This window comes from Tenrec ecaudatus, chromosome 14, assembly GCF_050624435.1.
Source record: "Tenrec ecaudatus isolate mTenEca1 chromosome 14, mTenEca1.hap1, whole genome shotgun sequence".
NCBI classification, from domain to species: Eukaryota; Metazoa; Chordata; class Mammalia; order Afrosoricida; family Tenrecidae; genus Tenrec; species Tenrec ecaudatus.
The window spans coordinates 27,111,937-27,138,350 of record NC_134543.1 but is presented as its reverse complement, the minus strand read 5'-3'; the positions used below and the strand labels follow the sequence as shown (position 1 = coordinate 27,138,350).

At 51.4% G+C, this 26,414-nt stretch overlaps 1 protein-coding gene across 8 annotated transcripts; it reads right to left on the bottom strand.

The window, feature by feature from the left end:
* Positions 1–1,509: 1,509 nt before the first annotated feature.
* Positions 1,510–26,406, bottom strand: VIPAS39 (VPS33B interacting protein, apical-basolateral polarity regulator, spe-39 homolog). 8 transcript variants are annotated; one of them, XM_075531978.1, is made up of 23 exons: positions 25,543–25,922; positions 25,351–25,451; positions 21,964–22,078; positions 21,270–21,362; positions 20,536–20,743; positions 19,091–19,117; positions 18,862–19,002; positions 18,402–18,440; positions 17,982–18,046; positions 16,684–16,740; positions 14,396–14,488; positions 13,889–13,922; positions 13,363–13,465; positions 11,793–11,820; positions 10,803–10,876; positions 8,950–9,025; positions 7,528–7,662; positions 6,924–6,965; positions 6,556–6,645; positions 5,492–5,578; positions 3,631–3,720; positions 3,033–3,137; positions 1,510–2,414 (listed from the first exon to the last, which is right to left on the bottom strand). In XM_075531978.1, the coding sequence occupies exons 4-23, from the start codon at positions 21,360–21,362 to the stop codon at positions 2,394–2,396; spliced, it is 1,608 nt and encodes a 535-aa protein (XP_075388093.1). In that variant the 5' UTR covers positions 21,964–22,078; positions 25,351–25,451; positions 25,543–25,922; the 3' UTR covers positions 1,510–2,393. The 8 variants fall into 8 exon arrangements, with proteins under 8 accessions (XP_075388093.1, XP_075388094.1, XP_075388091.1 ...); XM_075531979.1 differs by lacking the exons at positions 25,351–25,451; positions 25,543–25,922 and adding an exon at positions 26,387–26,406; XM_075531976.1 differs by lacking the exons at positions 25,351–25,451; positions 25,543–25,922 and adding an exon at positions 25,933–26,361.
* Positions 26,407–26,414: the final 8 nt, after the last annotated feature.

The window sequence follows — 26,414 nt, the reverse complement described above, 5'->3', positions numbered from 1 at the left end:
ATAAACACAGCTCACCAACCCATCCGCCAATTCTGACTCACAGCGGGGGGAGGTGGGGTTGGCTCCTTAAGCAAACCGGGACAGGACCACCAGCTTCCACGGTTCACGGCCGTGGGAGACTGCTGATGGTTCAGCCACGGGAGCTGATGAATGGTTGGCCTGTCTCTCCGCCTGAGATAAAAGGACACTTGCCTCCTGTTCCCCGACTAAAGCTGCAGAAGGCAGCAGTCTGCAAACTTATCAGTTCCTTCATGTTCCCAGCCTCGTCCTCCCTCCTGGCTGTGAGTAAGCTTGGCTGACGTGTTACTGCTTCTTTATGGACCTTCACATCATGAAGTGCCCTTTCTGTAAAACCTGTCACGTGCTGCAGCCTGCCTCTAATAGTTGTGTCTACACTACAGGGGCCCACATGCTCCAACTGCAGTATCTCTTATCTGTATGTTTTCTCATGGCAGATCATACCCTCTCAAAGCCATTGGATCTGTAAGATAAGAGCGGTCTCTCTGTCATCTCACCACAGTGACCCCATGGGTCAGGACAGGCCTGCCCTTGTAGGGTTTCTAAGTCTGAAATCTTTCTGGAAGCAGACATCTTTCTCTGCCACTTCATTTCTTGGGGAGCAGCTGCTGGGTTCAAACTGAACCCCCTCCAGAAGCTTTTACCACTGGGGCTCCTGAGGCGAGAAGTAGGTCTGCTTATATACCTAGAGGTTCCGCTCTCTGAAAGAGTCCAAATACACTCATACCATCCTTAGCTCAGAGGTGTTAATAACTAAACACAGCTGAGCACTTGAAACGATCTGTAGTTTCTCCAAAAGCAAGGGGGAGGATCGGGGGAGGAGCCGAGTCAGGGGTTCCTGGGATGGCACAGGAGCAAGATGGAGTGAATCCCCTTAAAGCGGGTGGGGGGTGCTCAACCTCAGCACTATGACATGTGGGCCTGGCTAATTCTTTGTTGGGGGGCTGCCCTGTGCACTCCAGACATTTGGCAGGATCCATAGCTTCTACCCGCTAAATGCCAAGAAACGTCACCAAGTTGTGATAACCACAAGAGTCTCTCAAGGTGACCAAATGGCTCTTGGGCGGGGGGGGGCTGCAGCGGCAACATCACCTCTTGCTGAAAACCACTCTGCCTTAAAGCATGCTGGGTACCTTTACAAGAGGGAGCATCTCCCTGTTTCCTATCACTACACCCACTGCACCAGCCCTAGGACCAGACAACTTTGAAAGTTTAGCAATCACCATGCCTCCCTGGTACAGGCTGAGGCAGGTGCAGAGATGTACAGGGGCTCCTTGGGGCCACTCAGCTGGCCAGTGAAGGGCTGGGAAAGGAAGCAGGGTCTCTGGTCTGCTGCTCTGCCCGCTCACTCAGCCACACGGCCCTGCTCCCCCACAAACACTATCACTCTAACCTGACCGGGGGACAGGCTGCTGAGTGCAGACATGGGCGCGACGAGTCGTGATCTCCAGTCTGCATAAAACATGCAGAAGGCCAGAGGCAGCACCCCGAAGCAAACAGCTTTATTAGGAGTCGGGGCAAGTCAGGGAAACCCGGCTCAGTGGGCGGGAAGGAGGCGAGTATCAGCACAGAGCAAAACATGAACATGACAGGATGGTCTTCTCAAAGACCAGGGAACAGACGACCTCTTATCCTAATACCCCAGGGTCAGTAAGGCCCCGGGAAACTTCTAGAAGTGCCTGGCTTTGTCCTCCAGTCCTGCCCCAGTCATGCCCCAGACAGATGTGAGGCTGGGGAGGGAGAAGAACAGGAAAAGGCATGGTCTTGACACCCACTCAAGGTCATCTCAGTGCCCCAGTGTGTAGGTGCGAAAGGAACCATGTGCTTTTGGTCAAAGGGAACACAGTGGCTTTGACAACGGAGGGGCACTGGCCAAAGTAGGACGATGCCGGGCCATCTCTCCCCTGACAGGTCAGGGGACCATGTGCATCAGTCCCGGGCAGCGCTAGCACCATTCTGTGGCACTGTGATGCAGACACGTGCGTCTCTTCTGCCTGCACTTAGAGCAGGGCTGCCTATGTCCAGGTCATGTCCAGGGTCATCAGGAGCTGAGAAGAAGAGGCCACCCAGCCTGTGAGCTCCCGCGGGCCGAAGGCCTCTTTTCTCAGCCTGAGATAGAGACCGTGGGCCCATCCGGAACCCACAGCCACCTCCACGCGAGCACCAGGTGCAGAGTCTTTCTCAGGAGCAGTCACAGCTTGTGATCTTGACCCTTGATAGAAAGGTCAGCCTAAAGTTGTCTGGCTTCGGTCCCAGAGCACCGGGCACGGCTTGTGCTGGGAGAGGCTGTGACCGCCGCCCCAGGGAGGAGCGCTCTTCTCTCACGGGTGGGAAAGGAAGACACGAGGCTGGTCAGTTTCAGGGAGTGAGCGAGCTCAGTTCTTCCACCGGATTTGCTGCAGAGAGAGCGCACAGGAGAGAGTCAGTTGTGCATTATGGGGAAGCAGGCTCCTAGCCAGGCCAGGGAAGGGAAGGGAAGGGGGCTGAGAAAGCGTTTTCAATAGGGTTTGTGTGGTGTCACTTATTCAAGGATGTATTCAAAACCAATTTTGCATTTTATAAGCCTGATTTGGGGCATCCCCACCCCTGGGCTCTGCCCTCCACAGGCCGAAGCTGTCCCAGCTTTACATGATCCCTGGGTAGGTGACTTCCCTCCAGTCACCCAAGCTTGGATCTTTGGAGCAAGGAGGGCTGAGCCAGCTGAGCTCCCTGGAGATCGCACCCTCCCACCCAGCAGGTAGGTCACATCTATTCAGAGATGACTGCGGTGGGGTCCGTTCGAATCTGTGACATTTGCTTTTATGCTTCCGGGAGCTCACCAGGACCCGGGCAATGCAGGCACTGCTCAGCCAGCGGCCCCAGATCACCCTAGTCCCACCCCACATCTCAGGAGGCAGTTCTGCGGGTCTCAGCAGGGCTTTCGCCCTTGGGTCACAGAAGAGTTGACACTCAGAGGCTCAGCCGGGCCGAGCTGAACTGTCCTGTGAGCTGGGGGGCAACGCGGGGCAGCTCACCGGGCTGCTGAGAATGGCGTCAATCTTCTCCTCCTCTGCAGAGCCCTTGTCCACCTTACCCCGGTAGGCCATCAACTGCTGGCGGTCCTTCAGGTCCCGGCAGGTCTGCACACCACAACACACCGTATCAAATCCCAGCTAGTGGACCTGCTCTACAAGGGGCCTTGTCTTTCTGTCCCCACTACTCTGTACCCAGGGGTCTGGAGAGGCCGAGGGCCCCCAGGGGGTCAATACCCACAGAGCTCCATGGTGAAGCCAAGTCAGCTGACCTGATTTTGCTCAATCAGCTCTACAAATTGTTAGCGTGGCATATTTAAACAAGCTGGGAGAATCCGCTATGGACAATCTGGGAGTACTGGTCTCCAAGACAACTCTTGCCGTTCAAGAACAAATAGTGTGATCCCACTCACATGGCTGCTTGGTCCGCTAAGTCAGGATGGAGGACAGAGGATTTGGCAATCCTCTACTCTCTACTGAGGGTCTCCTGGGACAGTCACCCCTATTCTCCAGTGAGGGTCCATCTCAGGGCCTCCTGGATACAGTCGCCCCCACTCCCTGGTGAGGGTCCTTCTCAGGGCCTCATTTCCTGGAGACTTACATCAATGACGACATCATGGCACTTGAACTTAGTAGCCAAGTTCAATTTCACGTCCACATCTTCCACCAAATTGACATACTCTTGTAGTATCTGCGGGAAGAGGTAGTCCCACTTAATGATGTTCTACCCCATAAAACACAGAATTCTAAAACTTCCTGAAGGAGGCAAAAGGGGCCAGTAGCCAACATCTATAATTCCCTTCATCAACCACAATTTGCACAGGTCAAGATGTAATCAAAAAGCAGGCAAAGCTCTTGAACAGTTCCTCCGAGAAAATACACAAATAGCCAATCGTCAGATGTCTGTGGCCCTTAGAGAAACCACAGTGAGACACACTTCACGCCGCCAAGGTGGCTATGATCACAAGACAGAAAATAGCGCATGGTGGTAGTTGCACAACCCAGTGTCAACTTGGGACTGGAGAGGATTACCAGTGGGGTCTGCTCTCAGTCAGGTCATACCAATGAAGTCTCTCGGTGGGTGTGGCTTTCTCCTGAGAATTCTGGGAAATCTGATTTCCTCCTTGGACGTGGAAGACACCTCTCTCTCGGCTCACTCCCTGAGATGCTCTACTGACAAGACACACATGGCACTACGCCGATAGACCCCGTGCCCTGGGAACTGGGGGAGCCACGTGGAGACCCTGACAGCACTGAGATGCTTCTACCACCACTGGATCCAAAACTTTCTACCCACTGGTCTGTGACTGTCCTGCATTCGGCATCATTGCATGTGTTTCTTGAATCTGAAGAGGACTTTATAGACTGGTATTGGACATGTGCTAATATTGGACTTATGAGCTTGGACTGGACTGGGATGCTTTCTCAATGTACAATTACCCTTTATATAAAACTCTTATATACAAATGAGTGTCTATGGATTTGTTTCTCTAGTCTACCCAGATTGACACACACATGCTGGCAAGAATGTGGAGAAACCGGAAGCCAGGTATATCATTGGTGGGAATGTGAAGTGGTAAAAACCGTTAGTGGTCCTTCGAAAGATTAAACATATGAACCACCAAACAACCCAGCAAGTCCAACCTCAAGACCCAAGAGCCCTGAGCACGGGCATTCCGATGCTTGTCCATGAGTGTGGTCTGCAGCAGCGTGCTAACGGCCACCAGGGAGAAAGCAGCCCAGTGTCCACCAACAGATGAACAATCCAGTATTCAGCTGTAAAGCAAAATGATGCTCTAATCCCTGGGACAACACAACTTGAACACATGGCAGAACAACGTGACTGCGGGAGCGCTGAAAAATTATCAGTGACCAACTTTTTGTTCCATCTATTTTACCACGATACAATGACTCTTTCTTAAAAGGGTGAGAGGGGAACTGCTCGGAGTGACAGCAGCAGCGCACACATTCCTCGTGTCTGAACCCCACGCCGACAACGGGGACCCTCTAGAAAAGGGCTTCTTAAGCTTTGTCCCCTCGCGACCCCTTCGGGCCTGAGGAGATTGCAACAGAGATAAGCGCTGACAGAAATACCTTGGATTCACCTGTTACCGTTGCCCAATTTTCCGCGATGGCCACAGTTTAAGCAGCTTTGCTCTGGATCTGAACCAGTGCTGTTCCCAGAGCGCCTCCGGCCGCTCGGCGAGTGCCGTTACCAGCGTGTGCTGTCCCTCGGCCCTCGGCATAGGCCAGCTACGTCCAGCAGAGGCTCTCTGGAGAGGGCGCTTTGGGATGGCTTGTGCCGGACAGGGCAGAACGGCTCTCCCTCTCTGTTCTACCCTTAGGTTACTGACCACCAGGTAAAGACCAGAGCAGGCCCGGTCCCCACCACTGGCTGATAGAAGCTACAAGGCAGGGGCCTCTAGAGCATTCTCTCTCCAAGTCTCTTTGGCGGCCGTTACCTGGACAGGGGCATTGTTCTTGTGCAGAATCTCCACCACCCGATGGAAGCCGATGGGGGCTCGTTTCTTGGTGTAGCCCAGCCAGTTCTGAAAAAGGAACACGGTGGCGGCAGCGTGGTGAGACGCAGTCGCCATGCTCACCCACCGTCATCAGCAGGCTTCCCAGTCAGACCAGAGATGCTGTGGTGAGGGCAGGGGGTGAAGGAGGGAGAGATGAGTTTTTCCGAGACGTCAAAGGCTTGGAAGAGCGGCAACAAGCCAAGGAGGCGGTCGGCTCTTAGCTCTATGCGGGAATGTAGGGAAAGCCTGCTAAAGGAATAAGCAGTTGGCTTGTTTTCTCGAATGCGCTGCACTGCGTAGAAACCCTGTGCTCTGTGTCACGGTGCGCAGGGGCTGCTACTTGCGCATGCATGGGGAGAGGGCTGGAACGGCACCTGCCTAACGTTTCACAGCCTTCGTGTGGGCAACAGATGTGAGAAGGGAGCCGGTGGGCAACGAAAGGACTTGTCTCCCCGTTCGACAAGCTTTACCCAGGCTTTAGCCATTCTGGTGACTAACTTAGCAACTCATATGAAAGAGGAAAAAAGACACCCGGATTCAAAGTGGACAAAAGGTGTAGGTGTGTATGTGTGTGTGTGTGGTGTGTGTGTGTCAGAGAAGGCAAAGATGCTCAACATGCTGACAACCTGGTGGAGCAGTGAGGCCATCCACAGTTGTCAGGTGCTGTGGCGTGAATCTCTGTCTGGCAGGGGAGCTGCCCTGCAGGACTCCTGGGCAGGACTCTTCCCAGGACCAGGTCTTTTCTCTAGCAAAACCACTGGTGGGAGTCGAACCACGGACCTTTCCGTCAGCAGCCTCGCGCTTAATCAGCTGTGCCTCCAGGGCTCACTGAGGAGTGTATTAATGAGCCTTTCATCTTTGCTGCCAGTCTGAACAGCTGGGGGAAATGTAAACTGGTGAACTGGAACTTGATATCCCATGAGGCCCCGAGATAAAAGGAGGGCATGCCAGGTCTTTTGCTCTCCCCTGGCATGAGCAGCAGGAAGCTGGGTCAGGGCACCCACCTTTGTGGTAAAGAGGGCATCGACATCATGCCAGGCGCGGAGCTTGGCACGAGCAGCCAGGGCTGTCAGCACATACTGCTTGTCTGGGATCTAGAAAGCAGACATCAGGAGAAGTCGGGTGGGAAACAGAAATGAGTTGGGGCGATGGGTGCTTGAGAATTCTGGAAAAGATGGACAAACACCCTGCCTGACATTGATTCTGCCCCTTAAAATAATACGCTTCTAAGGTGGCCCAGAGCCGCTCAGGTTCCAAGTGCGCAGGCCATTCAGTGAGCCTTCTCTCCTTCCCCACAGGCTCAATCCTTCCTGTCTTTATCCCTGCACAGCGAAGGACTGGTGGTGCAGGGCTACAAAGAACCGTGACCCACCTTGAATGTCTTCTTGAGGTTGATGGGACTACTGAATGTCCCCTAGGATAGAAACGGAGAGAAGAACATTAGCATTCTTTTCCAAGCTCCAGATTTGTTACATTTCACACAAAACCCACTTGAATCCAGCCATTAATTTAGAGAAGAACCTTGACCGGGCCTAGCCAGACGGTACCACAACCTGGCCAAAAGGCGCTCTCCCCGACTCTCTGCTGAGTCAAATAAAGACAACGTGTTCACTGTTGAGCATCAAATCCAAACTTTTTAATCCCCCCCCCAAATGTCAAAACAAAATCCCACTTAACCACAGCTACCTGGTGGCCTGCTGCTCCCCCTTTCAGACATCGTTCTTGCTCTTTCTCTATCCTGGGCCAACCCATCTGAAAGGGTGTCCCCTTGGTCACCAGAACCTACTCTGGTAGCATGCCAACATACAGGGAGACACACACGCCTTTACAAACCTAGCCACCCGCCCCAGCCAGCCCTGCTGAGGGCCAGAAAGCTTTCCGGGAGATGGCTAAGAATGCACACTCGTCGCCAAGAGTGCCACAAAGCACGGCGTGAGCAGCAGCCCTGGGCTCTGGCTTGCCCAGCCTGCCCGCACCTCGGCCTCCGAGTAGTGGTAGAAGCAGGCATAGAAGAGCGTCGTCACTAGTGGCATGTTGAGGATGGAAGCTTTGCGGGGGTGCTTCCGGAAGATCTCCGTCTGTCCGGCCGATTCTAGGTGGCGGTCATTTGCCTGTGTTGGGATGAGCCAGGCCCAAGAAAAAGAACGATGTCTATGGAACACAGGCAGAGGGAAAACCTTTCTATTTTAGCAGTTTCCTTTCTTTCCCAAAGAATGAGGCCAAAACAAGGGAAAAGAAACAAAAGTTGCTTAGATGAGCCCCAAACACTCATTGTCATCAAGCGGCTTCTGACTCAGAGCAACCCTACGGGACAGAATGGAACTTCTGAAAGGATTTCTAAGGCTGCAATCCAGCGGTTCTCAACCTGTGGGTCGCGACCCCTTTGGAGGGTTGAACGACCCTTTCACAGGGGTCACCTAAGACCATCAGAAAACACATCTTTCTGATGGTCTTAGGAACCGAGCCACCGCTCCTCTATCCGTCTCCAGGTGGTCCGCCCACATGCAGATATGCCCACATAAGGGTACCCGGAGTGAAGACTGTTACCCATGCTACTCCATGCCTCAAGACAACATTTCACTGATTTGTCATTAGAAATAAATAGTTCACAATATGTCATTACATATTGTTTTTGTGATTAATCACTATGCTTTAAAGATGTTCAATTTTGTAACCATGAAAATATGCCCTGCCTATCAGATGACGATTTGTAACAGTAGCAAAATGACAGTGATGACGAAGCAAGGAAAATAATGTTATGGGTGGGGGGGCGGGTCAACACCACATGAGGCACTGTCTGAAAGGGTCACGGCATGAGGAAGGTGGAGAACCTCTGCTGTAATCTTTACAGATTCGTACTGCAATGCCTTCTTCAGAGTGGCTGGTGGGTTTGAACTGACCACCTTTTGGTTCAAAGCCGGGCACTTAACCACTAAGCCACCAGGAGTCCTACTAGGATAGCCTAAGAGAGTTTAATGTCCATTAAAGGATGTTGGACCCAAACTGGATGAAGAATGGCCAAGTAGCGATGGCATCGGAGATCTGGGACGAAGAGGAGTACTGCTCAGTTCAAAGCAAGGATATGGAGGGGAGGGAGCCATCCCTGAGAAGTGGGCCCTGGTGGCACAGTGGGTTACCCACTGATGCCGGCAGAGCAGCAGGGGAAGGCCTCTGCTGCTGTAGACACTCAGTCTCAGGAACTCAGTCGCTGTGAGTGCGCTTGTCTTGGTTTTGCTTTGGGTCATGGAAAAGGCGAGACTGAAAGACTCTCAGAGACGCTCGGTCACAGAAACGACAGACCGTCACAGAAACGACAGACTCGGGCCGCACAGAGGCCTCCTCGGTGCCGCATGGCCTGAGCACTGGCAGTGCAAACCCGCAGAAATGAGGATTCTCACCTCAATGATGATCTGACGCTCCAGAAGGGTGTAGTGGTCCTGTATGTGTGCAGTATCTTCTGCTGAAAATGGAAAACTGGGAGAGGGTCAGAGGGTTAGTGCCGCTTTGTCTCTTCAAAGAGGAAACACACCCAATGAAACCAAATCGCCACTGCCCGCCTCAGAAGCCTGGGCTTCACAAACCCGCTCTCAATTCACCTCTGCAGCATCGCTGCAAGGCAGAGAACCGGGGCAGGAGTTAATGTACACCTTTGGCTTGGAATTTTGTCCTTCAGGAGGTATCCTGAAGGCTGGTAAGATACATGAAGTCATTAGTGATTCTGCTGAGACAGGATGGGCGGGGGTCCCCTCACTGGGGGAGCTGGGATGTCGGGTGAAAGAGTCATGTGGCTACTGAGAGACTGCCCAACTGCCCATCATCAGGCCATCATCCCCGCCCATCCCAGGGAAGATCTGTGGTGCATCGCACAGCTACAAAGGGTCTCTCCTTAAAGGCTCCTCCAATTTCTGAGCCCCTCTCTACTGCAGAGCAATAGGAGCAAATGAAATCACATAGCATGGCGGTAAAGGCACACGTGCAGATCAGCAAAGACCTCAGAGCGTACACAGCTGTCAAGGGTCCCACCGTCAACACAACTTTAGTGGAGGCACAAATAGCAACTTCCTTATAAGCCACAGGGTAAGTCAATGGTAAGCCCCGGACAGAAGTCAGATGTTAAGCTTCAGTTCACAGAGGCAGTCTTTAGAAAATGCGGCCGTAGCCCCGTGTCCCCCTCCTCGGGGAGAATTCTGAAAGTCGCGTATACGCCGCAGGCAGCTTTGAGAAGAGCTCAAGGGAGCAAACCGAGAGTCTAGTCCTTTGCTATTGCTAACATTCTCTTTGTTTACCAGAGGCCGCAGGGCAGACCCCAGGGCCTGGTAGCCTGAGAAGTAAGGATTTCGGCGACACAGACACATATGGAGTCTGGGAGTCAAGTCACATGAGGAAACGGTGCAGGAACGGGGAACACTGAACTTGGAGAAGCAAAGACCATGGGATGGACTCGAACTACTGCTGTGTAGAAGGGAAACGGGGCTTCTTTTGCGTCAATCCAGCGGGCTGGTGGAAAGCTCTATGGAAGCAAGCTTCAGCTCCGTAAAAGGGACATTTTACAAAGGGCACATGAGGGAGGGGGGAGCAGGGAGGGAGGGGAAAAAAAAAGAGGACCTGATGCAAAGGGCTTAAGTGGAGAGCAAATGCTTTGAGAGTGATTGGGGCAGGGAATGTATGGATGTGCTTTATACAACTGATGTATGTATATGTATGAACTGTGATAAGAGTTGTATGAGCCCCTAATAAAACATTTAAAACAAAACAAAAAAAAGGGACATTTTCCAAATAGTGAAGGCTGGTGAATAGGAAAAAGAGTTGCTCCCTAGGACTGGGAGAATAATCCACAGAGCTAGCTTTCCCAGGGATTCATCCCCTGGATCAAAGCTTGCACTAGACCAGTGATTCCTGGATTTTGAGAGTTCAAGGCCCATGCACATCAAAAAACATACACACGGTCCATAAAGTGCTGCCAACGCTGTATAATTTTACTACCGAAAATCGGGAGGGGTGGTGGTGGTGAGGGAATAAGATACTCTTTCCAAAATACAGATATATAAGTTGGCTTCATAAAAATGCAAAGATAAAAATGCGGTTTGGGGATGAGCGTTTAAGGACATGGAGTGAACCGGCTTTAATGATGCTTTGTCGTTCATTCTTCTTCGCCTTTCCCTGCAACCATCCAGCCGCACCCCCCCCCCTTCAGTCTCTCCATTCCGCCCGCACAACGGCCCTGATACTGCAGCCCTCCCCGCGCACTTACCCAATGCAGGTCTTGAGGAATTCCTTGCGCCTGTCGGGGTCCTGAATGGTCAGGTGCTCTCGATAGTGGGACAGCTACACAAGCAGAGACAGACTCTGTGCTACTTTGCCTCCCTAGCAGGGGGAGTAGCACATTAAGTGGAAATCTCAGTCTCCGTTTTTAGAGACTCCTGCTGGGTGTACACGTGTGTGAGGAGGGCGGGAGGGAGAATGGGGCGTGAGGAATGATTCAAAATCTGAGTAAGTTCATCTGAAACCGCGCTGTCTCATCTGGCAGCCATTAGCCATCATGACTAAGCGGGGTTCTACCCTGCCCGAGAGGGATGCTGTGAGGAAACAGCTTAGACACTAACAAACAAACTAACCGGGTCAGTACAGTATGCATTCATGTTCAGAAAGGGGCGGAAAAAGCCTAACAAACGAGCACATGGGCAATGCTTCTGAAGACGAGAATGCTGACAACGTCCTTGCTTGTCCAAAGGAGAGAGCATGTGAACAGAAATAAGGTGCTAGTTGTCATTGACTACGCCTCCTGGTGGCCCCAGGTGAGCAGAGTCGAGCTGGGTCCCCGGCCTGTCAGGCAAGGCACGACGTCTCGGTGGGCTCCCATAGCCAACCTCTGCATTGTCGTCGAGCACCCAATCGCGTGTACCGCCCAGAACTGAACCAAACTCTCCGCCATCGAGGCCAGTCTAAGTCATAGTGTGGACCTACAGGACAGAGCAGAACAGCCCCTGGGGTTTCCAAGACGGTAACTCTTTACCAGAAGAGAAAGTCAAGTCTTTCTCCCAGAGCAGCTGGTGGGTTTGAACTGCTGACCTGTGGCTAGCGGCCCAATGGGTAATCACTACACCAGCTGCCTTTAGCACTGTACTAAACTGTGAGCTTCCCAGACCCCTTCCTTCGGCACATAACAACAGGGGCAAGGTTCGTGTTCGGTCTGGGATGTTGGAGGCTGGGCATCCCCACCGGAAACAAAGGTCACACTTACCGCCAGCTCTTCTGTCCTATCGAGGAACCTGCGAAGAAGCAGAGGGAAGAGGCCGTTTTCACCTATCTACAGATGGCCGTGGAAGCTCACTCTAGGGCGGCTGCTCTAGCACAATCACAGTGCACTCACTTCCCTCCGCGAGCCAGGAGGGCCCTCTCTTCTCAAACCTCCCATCACTGCAGACCCACCGAACAGACAGGGTGGGTCAGCTATCATGGTCTCCCTGAGCGAAAAGCAAGGACAAGACACTGCAGGGCACTGGTAACTAGGAACCCGAACAACCCCCACAAAACCTACTCCGGCCCCAGGCCTCTTTAACAGCACAGGGCAGCCTCTAAGTTGGTGCCGACTTCCTGAGCCCAGAGCGCCCTGTGTTTGTGTCCCCATTGAGCAGAGCGCCCTGGAGCACAGGGACTGCTGTCTTCTGGTTCAGCCTCACCTAAGCAGGCCGCCCTGTTCAGAGCGCTGCTTCCGCGTAGCCGTGATGCTTGACACAGGCTTGCTCGCTGGGAAGGAAGGAGGACAGGGGGGAGAAGCAAAGACAACACGACCCCCTTGGCAGATCCTGGATAGCCACGTGGACCTAACCCTGACCCTCACCAGGTGACCTGCTTTCCCAAGCAGCATCTCTGTGCTGGAGTCACCCTTCCACCCGTCCCGCGGGGCCATCCTGGTGGCTCAGAAGAATGATGAGTCTACAGAGTTCTCGTGTCCAGGGACAGGAGAGCCACCATATCTTGGCAGCAGATGCCAACACCCAGCTTGGACCTTTCGACCTGTCCGAACCCTTCACAGGCTCACGGACCCAACTCAAACCCTAACGGCTCCTACAAGGCTTTCCGTAGGTCTTCTGCCTGAACACGTACATCTTCTCCCTCTGCACTCCCTCTGCAGGCACGCCTCCCTGGCATCACAGGACCGATGGAGACACACGTTAACATCTAAGTCTTTTGATGAGAAAACGCTTGCTGTTGATTAATAAATACCACACTCTAGGCCATGGGTCCTCAAACTGCGGCCCGCGGGCCACGTGCGGCCCGCCGAGGACATTTATCCGGCCCGCTGGGTGTTCTTGTTGCCGCTGCCTGTCCTGCTTAGCAGCTGATTTGTCCAGTGTGCATGGGAATTTGTTCATAGTTCTTTTTTAAACTATAGGCCGGCCCTCCAACGGTCTGAGGGACAGTGAACTGGCCCCTGTTTTAAAAGTCTGAGGACCCCTGCTCCAGGCATTAAGTCAAGAGCTTGACAGACGCTCACTGGGTCTTCATAAGCACCCTGGGGCTAGGGGTGGCACCTTTCATTGTTCATAAGCTTGAAGAGGTGAGGTCGTTGCCGGGTCCACTCCCTGAACTGGGCATGGGACCAGGCCTTCACTCAGGTGTCTGCTTCCAGGGTCTTGTTCTGCAGCCCCTTGCCAGGCTGTCACCTTGTCACAGCTAGTGTGCATTGTTAGTTCCCCCATGCCATTCTAATAGCTTGGCGTTGGGGCTTTTCCAGAGAAAGGCCAGCCCCTTCTCCTTTCGACGCCCCTTCCCCTAGGCCACTCACAGGCCGCAGGGCCGGTTCTCACCTGAAGAGCTCCAAGAGCAGCTTCTGATCCCCGATTTCCTTGAGGAAGTGAATGAGATGCCTCAGGGCGACCTGGCGCACCTCCAGCTCTCGGAAGAGGATCTCTGGTGGGGGAGGGGCAAGGAGGAGTTAGGTGGGGGTGCACCCCGTCAGTTACTCAAGTGCGGCACTGAGCCTCCCACTCACGCAGTCGTCCCATCATCCCCCAGGCCGGACAGAAGCTAACCAAGGTGCGGCTTGGCATTGGTACCCATTCTATGCTGCCAGCCTCCCTGGATCCACCATGGGTCACAGAGTCAGCTTGCCAATCTTTGCCAACCCTAGCAGGAGGCTCTTGGCATGGACTCTGACTTCCCCAAACCAAGAGAGCCGTCTGTGGGGTCACCAGAGCTAGCTGCCCTAGAGGATGAGCTGCTGCCCTGAGACGGAATGTGGGGGCTGAGGTCTCAGGCCAGCCCAGCCGGCTCTGGAAGCCACACTGTCCTCTCCCTTCGTGCGTGACTACAGCTGCCCTCACAGATGCCCACCTTTGCTCAGTGTCCTCTTCAGGAAGATGAGCACCTAGAGGGAAAGGTGACACCGTGAAATACGATCTCCACTCGTTCATCACACAGCCCTGCCCAGAGGACCCGGTGTCTAAAAAGGAGGGCCGCAGCGCAGTAGGACTCTCTACAGGCCCAGACAACTGCCAGGTGTGTGATGGAGACCTGGCAGTGAGCTGTCGTTGGGGACCTGCCCCCCGGGCCATGCTGACTGAGGCCGGCGGGAGAGACAGCTCTGGCGTTGCCCCTTCCTCTGAGCATCTCTCACCAGACCTAGGAGCTGGCTGCTGCTTCCTGGTTACAGCCAAGCTTTCCACATACAATGGGCACTCTACCACTTTGGCCCAGACACATGCACTGCTGAGAATCCTCTGCCTCCAGAAGAAAGTGTCCGGATCTTGACTTACCACGTGATTGAAGCCATTCATGTCTTGTTTGGTTGGGTTTTCTGCAACGAGTGAAAACGGGAACCATCCCCCGCGAGTAACTCACCGCGGTGATGACGTTTCCATCGTGCACGCTCACCGCTTCTTCCAGGAGCTGTAACTTGTCCTGCAAGGAGCGGAATCTCTCCAGAGAGCAGACCTGGCAGAGCACGGAGAGAAAGCCCGCGTAAGGAAGAAGACCGTTTCCTGAAGACGGGCACCAGTGAGGAGAAATGAGGATGGCTTCTGTACTGCTACACCCCGGGCTCGTCTCACCGTCTCAGCTCGACTTGGCCCTCACTCCTGCCCGAGCCCACGCAGATTCACAGGGACCCTACAGGGCAGGGTGGCCCTGACTCTGGGGTCCTGTCAACCCACAAGGGCTGCAATGCCTCATCTCGCTTCCTCCAGTGGCCCAGGGCGTGACCCACTATGTCACCAGGGCTCCGCCTGATGCCCTGAACTGGGGTCGGCCCACTTCTGAGATCGAAGAGTCAATCCTGTCCCTGGCAACCATTTAAAAATTATTTGAGAGCCATAAACATTTTTTTAAATAAATGAAGTCACCATTATCTAAACAATATCCCTCAAAATTTGGCAATTTTACTTCAGAGTCACATGTACCTACTGATAGTCGTGGTTTGCCAATCCCCGCCCTAGAATCTGTTACTATCTTGAAGTATTGCCAAAGGCAACAACTGGAGAAAACACTGGTTCTATTTTTTAAAAATCTGGTTTAGGGCTAGTAAAGTTTAAATGCAATAAAATCAGCTCTTGCTCAAGTGTACAATTGGTTTTGAGGAGCATGTACCCATGTAAGCCCCACACAATCAGGAACGTTCCGGGCGGCCCAGCAGTCTCCTTTTGCACTCTGAACTCAGGGCCTTCTGCCACCTCCAGCCCTGGCAACCACTCGCTGGCCTGATTTCAGCTCCTACCTCTTCCCCTCTTCTAGAATTTCATAAAAAGGGAGTCACGCCATGTTTTCCTTTGTGTCTGGCTTCCTTCCTCAGCGTCATGCTTCTGGGATGAGCCCGTGTTGCGGCCCGTCTCGGCAGTCTGTTCCGATTGCGCCGGATCAGTTTCCACTGGGGGTACATGCCACCCTTTTAAATTCACTTACCTGTGGTTGCACTTGCTTCCCTGCGGAGGGACACTTCTGAATCAAGCTGCTGGGAATGTTTGTGTCGAAGTGTTTGTGTCAACATGTGTTCCTTTTTCTTGGATTGGAAATACTTTGTGGCGTGATGTCTGGATTGTGTGCAGATGCTTAACTGGTCAAGAACTCTCCAGACTACTTTCCAAAGTGGCTTTACTGTTTTACGTGCCCCTCAGCTGGGTCTGAGACTTGCAGCTCCTCCCAACACTTGGTACGTCTCAGACTCTTTCAGTGTTGCCAGCCTAGCGCCGTAGGGCGATGTCTCATGGTGTGAACGCACAATTTAAAAAGAGCGCAGGATGTTGAACATCATGTCTAGCGCCTGCAGCCACCTGTCCGTCGTCTCCTGTGACGCGCCTGCTCAAATCGTCTGCCCACCTTTGTGCTGGTCTGCAGGGAGCTCTTGCTGTCGCCTGCACTGCGGGAGGTTGTGGCTGGGGGCCACCGAGTCCCTTCTGACTCAGAACGACCCTCTGTAATTGATGTTTCATCGCTTCTCCACTTGCTCATGTTTAGGTGTATGGCCACTTTAATCCATTAATTACGCTGATGTCTCTTCTCCCAAATTGGTCTACAGAGCCTACGCAATCGTTACCAAAATGCTAGCTGTTTTTCTGTAGACACTGACAAGCTGATATCGACTCTGACAAGAAAATGCAAAGGATCCAGAGAAGTCCAGACGCTTCGGGACGCTAAGAGCAGGGTTAAAGGGCTTCGTTACCTGATTGCAGGATAGTTACAAAGCTGAGAGAGTCGGGTCAGCGTGGTTTGGCAGCACACCGCTAGATAAGTAAGTTGATGAAATCGAAGAAAAAGTCCGTAAGTAGAACTACACCGATAGAGTTAACTGAACTTGGACGAAGGCACTCTTGTCGGTGGGGAGACGTCCGTCTCTACAAGCACTTGGAAATCTAGTGGGGAAATTAACATTGACCCTACCTCACACCACCTGTAAAGATCCACCTGTAAGGGATCCCAGACCTCAGCGTGAGACCCCACCCTCTTCAGTGCGCCCACCCCTCTCAGCCATGCTCTTTGCTGCTACCGTAAAGCACACGAAACCCAGGTGATGGGGCACTCGTGGGCTCCCGTGGCTCCTGAAAAGCATCGCGTTAACTATTAGAGAGGTCCAGAAAGCCTCCCTGTGGAAACAAGTTCCCTAAATTCCCAAACCCTAGAAGAATTCCATGCCTCACCTTCCCTTTCCGGAGGCGTCGCACTGTGTCACAGAGGCTCCAGTCATTGCTGTAATCCTGGAATAATCGCAAGAGATGAATCCCGTATCAGCGCACTGGCTCCTCGCCTCAGACTCATAGTCTGAGTCTCGAAGGAGGAAATCGTTTGTGGAAGGGTCGGATGAGGGAGCAAATGAAGACCAGAGGTGGTCTTGTTCTGAGTTGGTGGAGGAAGGAGAACGGGGGCAGGAAGCACACGGCCAGGAACTTGACGCCCAGTGATTTCAATCCCTACATACAATTAGGGTCACATTTTGGGACTCCGATGAATGACCTTTGTTTTCTTAGCAAATAGTTTCTCTCTCTTTCACACACACACACACACACACACACACACACACACACACACACACACACTTTAAAATCAGCTTCCCCAAGCTTCGAGATCATGATGCCCACCAAGTTCCACCGCAGGCCTGAATAGGCAGTGTCATGGGTGAGAAAAGTGGGCGAGGCCAGCAGTGGATGCGGACTCCGAGTGACCTTACAGGGCAGGGTAGAACTGCCCCGTGGGTCTCTGAGACCGTGGCTCTGTACTGTGGTAGAGCCGCTGCTGGCTGTGCGGTGAGCAGGCCATCAGGAAACCACCACGCTATCACAGGCGAAGTCAAACACTACCCCCTCGGAGACGAGCCGGTCAGGGTGCAGGGTAGCAACGATGAAACATACAACTCTCCTCTAGTTCTTTAATGCTTCTCATCCCCACCCCCACTATCATGACCCCAATTCTACCTTACAAATCTGTACACTGATACAGATAGGAACAGAAAACACAGGCAATCCAAGATAGATAAGCCCCTCAGGACCAATAATGAGAGTAGTGATACCAGGAGGGGAAGGGGAAAATAGAATAGAAAGGGGGAACCGATCGCAAGGATCTACATATAACCTCCTCCCTGGAGGACGGACGACAGAAAAGCGAGTGAAGGGAGATGTTGGACAGTGTAAGACATAACAAAATAATAATAATTTATAAATTATCAAGGGTTTGTGGGGGGAGTGGAGAGGGAAAGAATGAGGAGCTGATAACAAGGGCTCAAGTAGAAAAGTAAATGTTTTGAGAATGATGATGGCCACAAATGTGCTTGACACAATGGCTGGATGGATTATGATAAAGAGTTGTACGAGCCCCCAATAAAATGATTTTAAAAAGAACAAAAAATCCCAAAACAATACCTCCTCTACCTACCCCAAAGAGATCACACCTGTCAAAGCACTCTACAATGGGTAAGAGAGCATTCTAATAAGACATAACTCACCCTGTACTCCCCCTTGGGCCTCCCCAGCTCTGGAGCATAGCTTCTGGCAGGTGTGTCCGACAGAGCTAAAACAATAACAAAACAATAGCAGCAAACAAAACAGAACACAAACAGGCACCTGGTTCGGAAGGGCACCAAGAGTCCTGCTTCTTGTCATCCATTCACAGCTTCCTTCCCCAACATCCAGGGTTACAGAAATGGCTGGGCTCTCTAGTATCTTCCTGGCTCAAAGCAAACTCAATTTCTCCCCATAGTCAGAATCTCTAGGAGTGAGTCTCACATCCACCCTCTCCGGGTCAGAACCATCTCCCTCTTCACACAGCAGCAGAATACTACTGCCCTCTGTCCCACAGTCCCCATTCTGTAACCCAGCTCAGGAACGCTCCCACAGCCATCAAGAGGAGAGGGTCCAGCGCCTACCATCAGAAAGGGACTGGAAACTTCCAAGTCTAGTTCTCCCTATGGGGAAAGAAGACACGGGGGAGAGATCAACAGCTCAGGTCAGTGTGAGCAGCGCAGACTCGATTAAGGACACACACATTGAACTAGCGCTATGCGATACGGGAACTTGGGGCTTAAAAATACTTTCGTTCAGCTTCAGAAATGTGAGCTGTCCTAACAACACCAAACAGTCAATAAAAGGCAGAGAAGGTTTAGGACTGGGCAGATCTCTTTGGTAGCTGTCACAGGCAGGGCCCGTGTCAACTTGGCCTAGTATCGTCAAGAGGCCAAGTCTTACTCCTTAGACTTTTCTTCCACTGCCTCGACTCCTAACCCTGGTCTTTCAGCTCCATGGTAATTCTTTATCTGGCCGTAACATCCTTTCTTCCCGACGAAAAGAAAAGCAGAGCTCCCCGGTCCTTTGAACAATACTCTTTACCTTTGAAAAAGCTGCTCAGGGAGTAGGACGAAGTCGGCTTGGGCAGCTGTCCATAGGAGAAGCTGTTTCGGTTCTTCAGTTCTCGGCCCTCTTGGGTTGGCCCGCTGTTACCAGCATTCTCTTTGATAGTCCACGAGATACCTGAGACGGAGTCGGGAGTAAGTCAGCAAGTCACATCCAAAATAAACCCGGGTCATCCAACGTTCCAACACCTCTACAAGTTTCTCACCAGAGTTCTTCGTCCTTTGGCCAAGGTCTCCAAAAATTGGGGCAGGAAGGACAGAGTTAAATTGACTCATGAACAGAAAGATGGGCAACGGACATGAGTACATGGCTCAAAGAAAAGGGAATTCATATGGTTCTGAAACATACAAAAAGATTTTCAACCTAGCTTTGTTAAAAAGGGCGATGCATGTATACATCTTAATGTATTGAATAAGAATTGTGATGTTTTATTTAATAAGGGTGATAAAAGCATGATAAAGACATAATATTCAATTACATAAAAATTATTTATTAATAATAAAATAAAATGAAAATGTTTAAAGTGTAGTATATCTTAAAGGGTAAAAAGATATACATCTTATTGTATTAAGTAAAACATTTGAATATTTTTAACATGTACAATTTAGTGACATCCTTCTAATTTTTTAGAAGAGAATTATAAATTAAAAGCAGCAGACAAGCGATCATACGGTGTATTTCACTGGGAAAATCTGCTATTTGGAAAGGCAGGATGTTGCTCTGAGGGCTGAGGTGTACCTGACCTGAGCGATGGTGTTTTCAATGGCCTTGTATGCCTGAGAAAGGCGAGCGCCGAATAAGGAAGACTACAGGAGAATGCACGCATCCGAGTTACGGCGCGGACGAAGAATACTGAAAGCATCATAGGCTGCCGAAGAGCAATCAAGTCTTGGAAGGAGGACAGCAGAGTGGCCCTTAAGAAGCAAGGATGGAGAGACTTTCTCCCATGCATTTGGGACATGTTGTCGCGAGAGACAGTCCCTGGGAAGGACCTCCTGTTTGGGAATGTCACAGGGCAGTGATAAAGAAGAAGACTCTCAGCAAGACGGATGAGCATCTGCCACAGGGCTCCCAGCAGCAGAGCAATGGTCAGGATGGGCGGAGTCCCGTTCTGTCCCACAGAGGGCTGCTAAGAACGAGCTGGCTGGGGGCTTTTGGAGGGCAGGGGCTGAGGACTGGGTCGATTCACAGATCTGTGAGAGGAAAACTTACGTTATGCTTTCGATAATTCTTTGATTTTTAAATCAAAGGGACTATTTCCTAATTTAAAATTTGTTTTCTTGGGACTCCAGTGGACTTTCAAGGTGTTAGGTGGTCTACAAAAGCGAGGTGGTGGAATGTGTGGGCGACATCAGTCAGTTCTGCCCAACAGCTGTACTTCCAGCCACTGTTTCCCAGTGGGACGACCTATCAAATTGCTTGAGGTGCTTACTAAAACTGGAGCTGCCCAGAATCTGTATCAGACTCTCAGGAAGAGAAGCCAAGGGACCTGGAGCTTTAAGCGGCACCCTAGACAAGTCTGAAACCAGCAGCCAGGCACCAGCTGTGGGCAAGTCCTGCGCTATTTTCCCCAAGCACGGATGTCCACGCATTCCTCCCCGCTCCCATGGTGACAAGAGCTCTACTGCCTCTGGGGGTCCCTGTACTCACTGCCCACGGGCTCCCCGCTCCAGTTCACCCTATCCAGGTCAGCGTCGTCATCGTCATCCACGAAGTCTCGGAGGCTGTTCACCGCGCGCTTGGACTCTTTCAGCTGCAGGGGGAAACGTGGCAGGGCAGCCAGGCAACCCAGAAGGCGGCGGAACCAGGACCTGAACATGGCCGACCTTCTCCCAGTTGGCAACTGAAGCCAAGCTGCCTAGAGATTTGCCAAGAAAACAAGGCAGTGGCAGGAGAGTTGGGAGAAAGCAAAGCCGCTTCTGAGTCTCTCATCATATCCCAGGCATGGGTTTGTGGGTAAAACCTGCTGAGTTATGGGCCCCTCAAAATAGAATCTGTCTCATTTGTAAAACATGACCCAATAAAGCAGAGAGAAAATATCCAATCTACTTTATCTTTAAACAGCAATAAATTATAACCCAGGAATAACAGGCTTGGGGTCCTTGTGGAAAAAAAGAAAAACACTAAAAGATAAGACAATGAATCTGCTTATAAAGGCAACTTAAGGGAAAACTTAGTGTTTGCAAACCTTCGGTTTCCCCCCCCCCTCCCAACCACCACCCGACCGCAGGGTTCATGTTCCATGAACTTTCTTCTAGCATCTGATCCAAACCTTTCCAAGCTGAATGGCAACATGGGCAAAAGCCAGTTCTCTCGGCTACAAGGGGGAAGGATGTTGATTGACATGACACTGTGGAGGGAGGTGGGCCCTGCAGCAGACCTACCTGTGAGAGCTCATCGTCTTCATCATCAAAGGTGAAAGCCTTGAACTTGGAGCTGTTCCAGTACTCTTCCTCATCGCCCTTGGTCCTACTCATCTGGATGGGAGGAAGACAGAGAAGTCTGTCCCAAGTTCAGCTCCCCGAAGGAGCGTCACGGCCGGTTCCATCACAGCCAACCACGGTCGGAGATCAGGGGAGTGTAAGAGACTCGGAGAGAGCAAGCTGTGGGGCTGCTGTCCAAAATCAGATGACTGTGTCCCTGAAGGACCCATGTGTCTTTCGGATCCTTGAATTATCCAAAAGCACGTTCGTTCCTCCTTTGGCCCACGCACTCTCTCAGACAAGTGATGGCTCCGATCCTGCAGGAGACCACGACAGAGCCCGAGTGATGGTGTGCAAAGCTGTGTGTGAAGCTCATAGCTCAAGGCAGGCAGATGTTAAGAAAAAGAAATCTACTGCAAACGTTGCTGAGTGCACAGAGACCAATCGAAGCACGGATGCACTGATCTAGGCTCGGGGGATACTGCAGCGAATCATACGGACCAAAGTCTGCTCTGGTGTACACTTTGGGGCCGGAACGAGTGAAAGCAGAGACAGTTTCAGAAGCAGAATGCACCTGTCTTGCTGTGTCAATTATTAAAACGTGACACAGTAAATACACACGCAGATATGTTAAGTTTAATTAGCCTGTTGGTACCTTTAAGTCTTCGGTTCGTGATCAATTGACTAACAACTTTTGGTCAAAATTTGGGACGCGAGGTAAGGTTCTCTTTCCTTTTCATGGCCATCAATTCTGTTCGACGCAGAGCCGCCTGTCGGAGATGAGAACAGCCCGTGGGTTTCTGGGATTGTCTCACTTCACAGGAGGAAACCTCATCTTTCTCCCGAGCGACTGGTAGTTTCAAACTGCTGACCTTGTGGTTAGCATCCAGTGCATAACCACTCTGCCACCAGGGCTCCTCAAGTAATGGTATCGACAAGGGAAGAAAAAATATATAGATAGATAGATGGATAGACAGATAGATGTGGAATTAATCCAAGACCACAAATCCTTCTGATAACTACTTTAACATTAGACTTTGCCCTGAAATAATGCTTTGGCCTAGAATTATAAAGTAAATCATCAATGCCAACTGAATTAAGAGTACAAATAATGACTTATGCCAAGAATGAGGTACCCAAAATTCCATAGCACCAAAAATAACTCCAAAGGCCGCGGAGTTCACGTTTTAATGGCTCAAGTTGCTTTTCCTTTCATTTAATAACCCTTTCTTGGAGGAAGCTCGAGAGACACTCATCATGGACACCCTGTCGCAGCTTCTCAAGGCCCTGACTCTCCACTGTGTCCTGCTTCAACGACGCGCTTCACTTCCAACTCGGGGGATTCACACAAGCAGCTCCTGCCACCGAGCCGATTCCGACTCCTAGCGACCCGATAGAGCAGAGCAGAAGTGCCCCTGAGGATTTCTGGGGCTGGAAGTTCTTACAGGAGTCGAAAGTCTCACTTTTCTCCCTCAGAATGACTGGTGGTTTCAAGCTGCTGACCTTGTGGTTCACAGACCCACACAAAACCCACTACACCACCAGCGTTCTCCCAGGGGACCCCAGGAAGCAAACATATAGAGATAACTTCTCGTCTGATCCCTTCCTACAGCAGACATTACTAGCTGATTGTTACTGAGCCCAGAAGGTGGTTTAAAATTCATTTTTTAAATGAATTTCACTCCAGGGACTCACAACAAAATAAGTAACATTAGGGAGAGGATAGAATGGTACCTCTTACCTGTACAAATCGGACAGTCTTCCACTATAAAGTCTTGGTTTCTCCAACTCTGAGCAAACTAGGTACATACCGTATATACTCGAGTATAAGCCTACCCGATTATCAGCTGAGGCACCTAATGCTACCACAAGAACTGCCTAAAACGTGTGCTGGAAAACTCGGCGTATACATGAGTATATACGGTAGTTTACTTCTAACTCTTGGAGAAAATGATATCCTAAATCCCAGGGCTGCAGTAAACATGGAATTTTGTTGTTAGGCCCTAAAGTTGATTCTGACGAATAGTGACCCTATGTGTAACATGACACCACCTGGTCCTGTACCAGCCCCTCAAATGTTGCTACACTCAAGCCACTGTGCCAGGTCATCTCACTGAGCATCTTCCTCACTTTACCCGACCTTCTATTTCACCAGTATGATGTCCCAGAGTAATATGAAAATAAAGCCCAACAAAGGCCTTCACCAAGCCACAAAGGATGAATTCTGACTCTGAGCAGGCCTATAGGACAGTGCAGAACTGCCCCTGGGGGGTTCTGAGGCTGTATACCATAATGGGAGTTGAAATCCTCATCATTAGCTGACAGAGGGGCTGGTGCTTTCAAACTGCTGACCTTGCAGGGAGCGGCCCAAAACACAAGCCACCACGCTATCAGGACTCTCCCAACCAAGCGCCTATTGGAGAATGAATACTGAGTGCTAGTTTCTTTTCATACGGGACACCTCACCGACAACTTACTGTTTCAGGTTCCCCATCTGAAACCTACCTCCCAGGGCCCTGGAGGGATTACACAAATTGGCACACGTAAAACATCAGGTACCATTTGCTCCACACAGGATTTTCAGGGGTAGGGATCTCTTGGACGTAGGTTGCCAGCCCTTTCTTCTGAGATGCTTCTGGGTGGGTTTGAATGGCCCATCTTTCAGCTAATTGCAATGCACTTAATATTGCGTGCACCACTTGGGGGGAGGGGGGGGCTCCTGAAACAGGACCCACTGCCATCGCGTCAATGCTGACCCACACCGACTCTAAATGACGTTTCCAAGAGGGTAAATCTTTGCAGGAGCAGAGAGCCCGCCTTTCTCCTTCAGAGCAGTTTATGGTTTTGAACCGCCAAGCTTGCAGTTACTCAAGCCATTATTGTCCCACAGCGCCACCGGGCCGGCTTCCCTAAAATAATACCGGCCACAAGATGAAAGCTCGCGGTTTACTCGACTGCTATTGAATCATCACGGCACCTTGGAAAAAGCTAGAAATGATATTTCTAGTAAAAAAAAGATATTTCTAAACAATTCTGATGGTAATAATAATTTAATATACAATTTCCAAGATTGAACGTGACAAACATCAACAAAGAGTACAGGGTATGTCTCTATCGGGTTACGTGTGGCAATTTTCAAAACACCCAGCAGATGTTCAGAACACCCTCGAATAAACACCTGTAGGATCTCATGTCCTTTACACTGAGGTAAATAAGTCTAAAGGACTGAGTATTAAAGTCACTTTGTTCATTCCTCTTACTACAAACTACAATCCAGGCTCTCTGGTTCCTAGACCTTTTCTCTGTCTTGCCTAGTCCTTCAAACTACCGCATTCACTCAACATAGTAAATCTCTACAAACACCCCATAGTCCCCCCAACAAGCTGGAAAGCGTCTCAATCTTGCAACGGCTATGGCTACTCCTCAATACCAAGTTGTACTTCTAGCACCAATGAGAACCTTAAATTTACTGGGCAAGTAAAGAGAGGATGATTTAAAGGTCCCGGAAGTTATGAAAAGGCGCCCCAGTGGCACACTGCATTGCGTTTTGAGCTGCTAACAGCAAAGTCAGCAAGTTTGCACCTCCAAGCTGCTCTGCCGGAGGAGAAAGACGAGGCTTTCTGTTGTTCCTGGAACGATCTATAGCGTTGGAAACAGATGTGGCAGTTCTACTCTGCCCTACTCGGTCCAATGGGTCAAAAATGGACTCAACAGCAATGAGTTTAGTTTGGAGAAGCTATCGAAGGAATTCTGGTGGTGCAGGAGTTCTGAGCTCTGTTAACCAAAAGGCAGGGGAAGTAGAGATTTGATCTCAAAGATCACACCCTTGGAAAGGCTCTAGTTAGATTCTGTCTAATCAAACTTGACTCGTGGAGGTCCTTTTGGGTTTCCAACACTTTAAATCTTTCCAAGAATAGTCTCCCCTGTTTCCAACAAAGTGTCTGGTGGGTTGAAGAGCTGACCTTGTGGTTAGCAGCTCAGCCCACTGTCCCACCGGTTCTCGGAATTGCAAAAGGGTTCGCCCACCCACAACTGAACTTACAAAGTTGCTAGGTAGTGACTGAGGAAGGTGCTTCAACATGATTTAATATACTTCAGAGACGTGTCCTCTTAATGAGGAGCCACAAGGTCGGATGGTCGAAACTGCACACAGCCCACAAAGGAAGACGACAGGGGATTAAAAAAACAAACCACGCCCAAGATGCTCCCTGCCTCTGGACACCCCTGATCTTACCAAATGGCAAGTTCAATTCTGATTCGGTGATCACCTTCCCCGCCAAGCCTACACAGGTAGGGCTGGTGGACGAAGACCGGGGAACATGGGTTAAATGCGGGCGTCTCTCCACCGTCCAGGAAAGCGGTCTAACACGGTCGCCAGAGCCTGATAGATCCCGCGGAGAGCCACTGTTCCACCGCGTAAGTACAATGCTCAGGACCAAACATCGGGGCTCCGCCGCAGCCCCGGCACCGGGCGGACACCTCGGGCGTCGCCCCGACCCGAAAAAAGAGAGCTGGTCAGGGAGTCTAGGCTAGGGACGCCTAGGAGAAGAGGGGGTAGAGGATCGGGACGCGGAGCGGCTGGAAGCAGCTAGACAGGCGGCCCAAGGGGCTTGGACACCCTCACCTCTGCCTCACCGAGGACTCCCTCGGAGGCCGCGCCAGCCTCTGCCGCCGCTGGCCCGGCCTTTCTACTCAGCTTTGCAGTGTAGAGAAGGGACGCAGGAGGGAAGGCGGCAGGCCGGTAAGAAAAGGGCCGCAGGGCATGCTGGAAGTTGTCGTTTCTTCCGCCTCTGCCATCGGGCTCTACTGGGAAGGGCCGTGGAGCTTCTTGACTACAACCCCCAAAATCCTTAGCGCCGTGCCTAGGTCGTCAGCGGCCCGGCCTTCCGCGGTTAGCTCGCCGGCCACTCAAAAGGACTACAACTCCCATGGGGCTCGGCAGGGCCGGTTCAGGGCCAGAGAAACCGTGAGACGCGTCCTTTGTGTCCTTTCGGGTGTGGGACCCTCCCGTGAGGAGTCAGATTGGAGGCTTCTTTGGGGAAGGGACTTAAAGGAACACTAGAACAGGCGGAACCTACCGTCCGGCGAGTTAGAACGGAAGTAGTC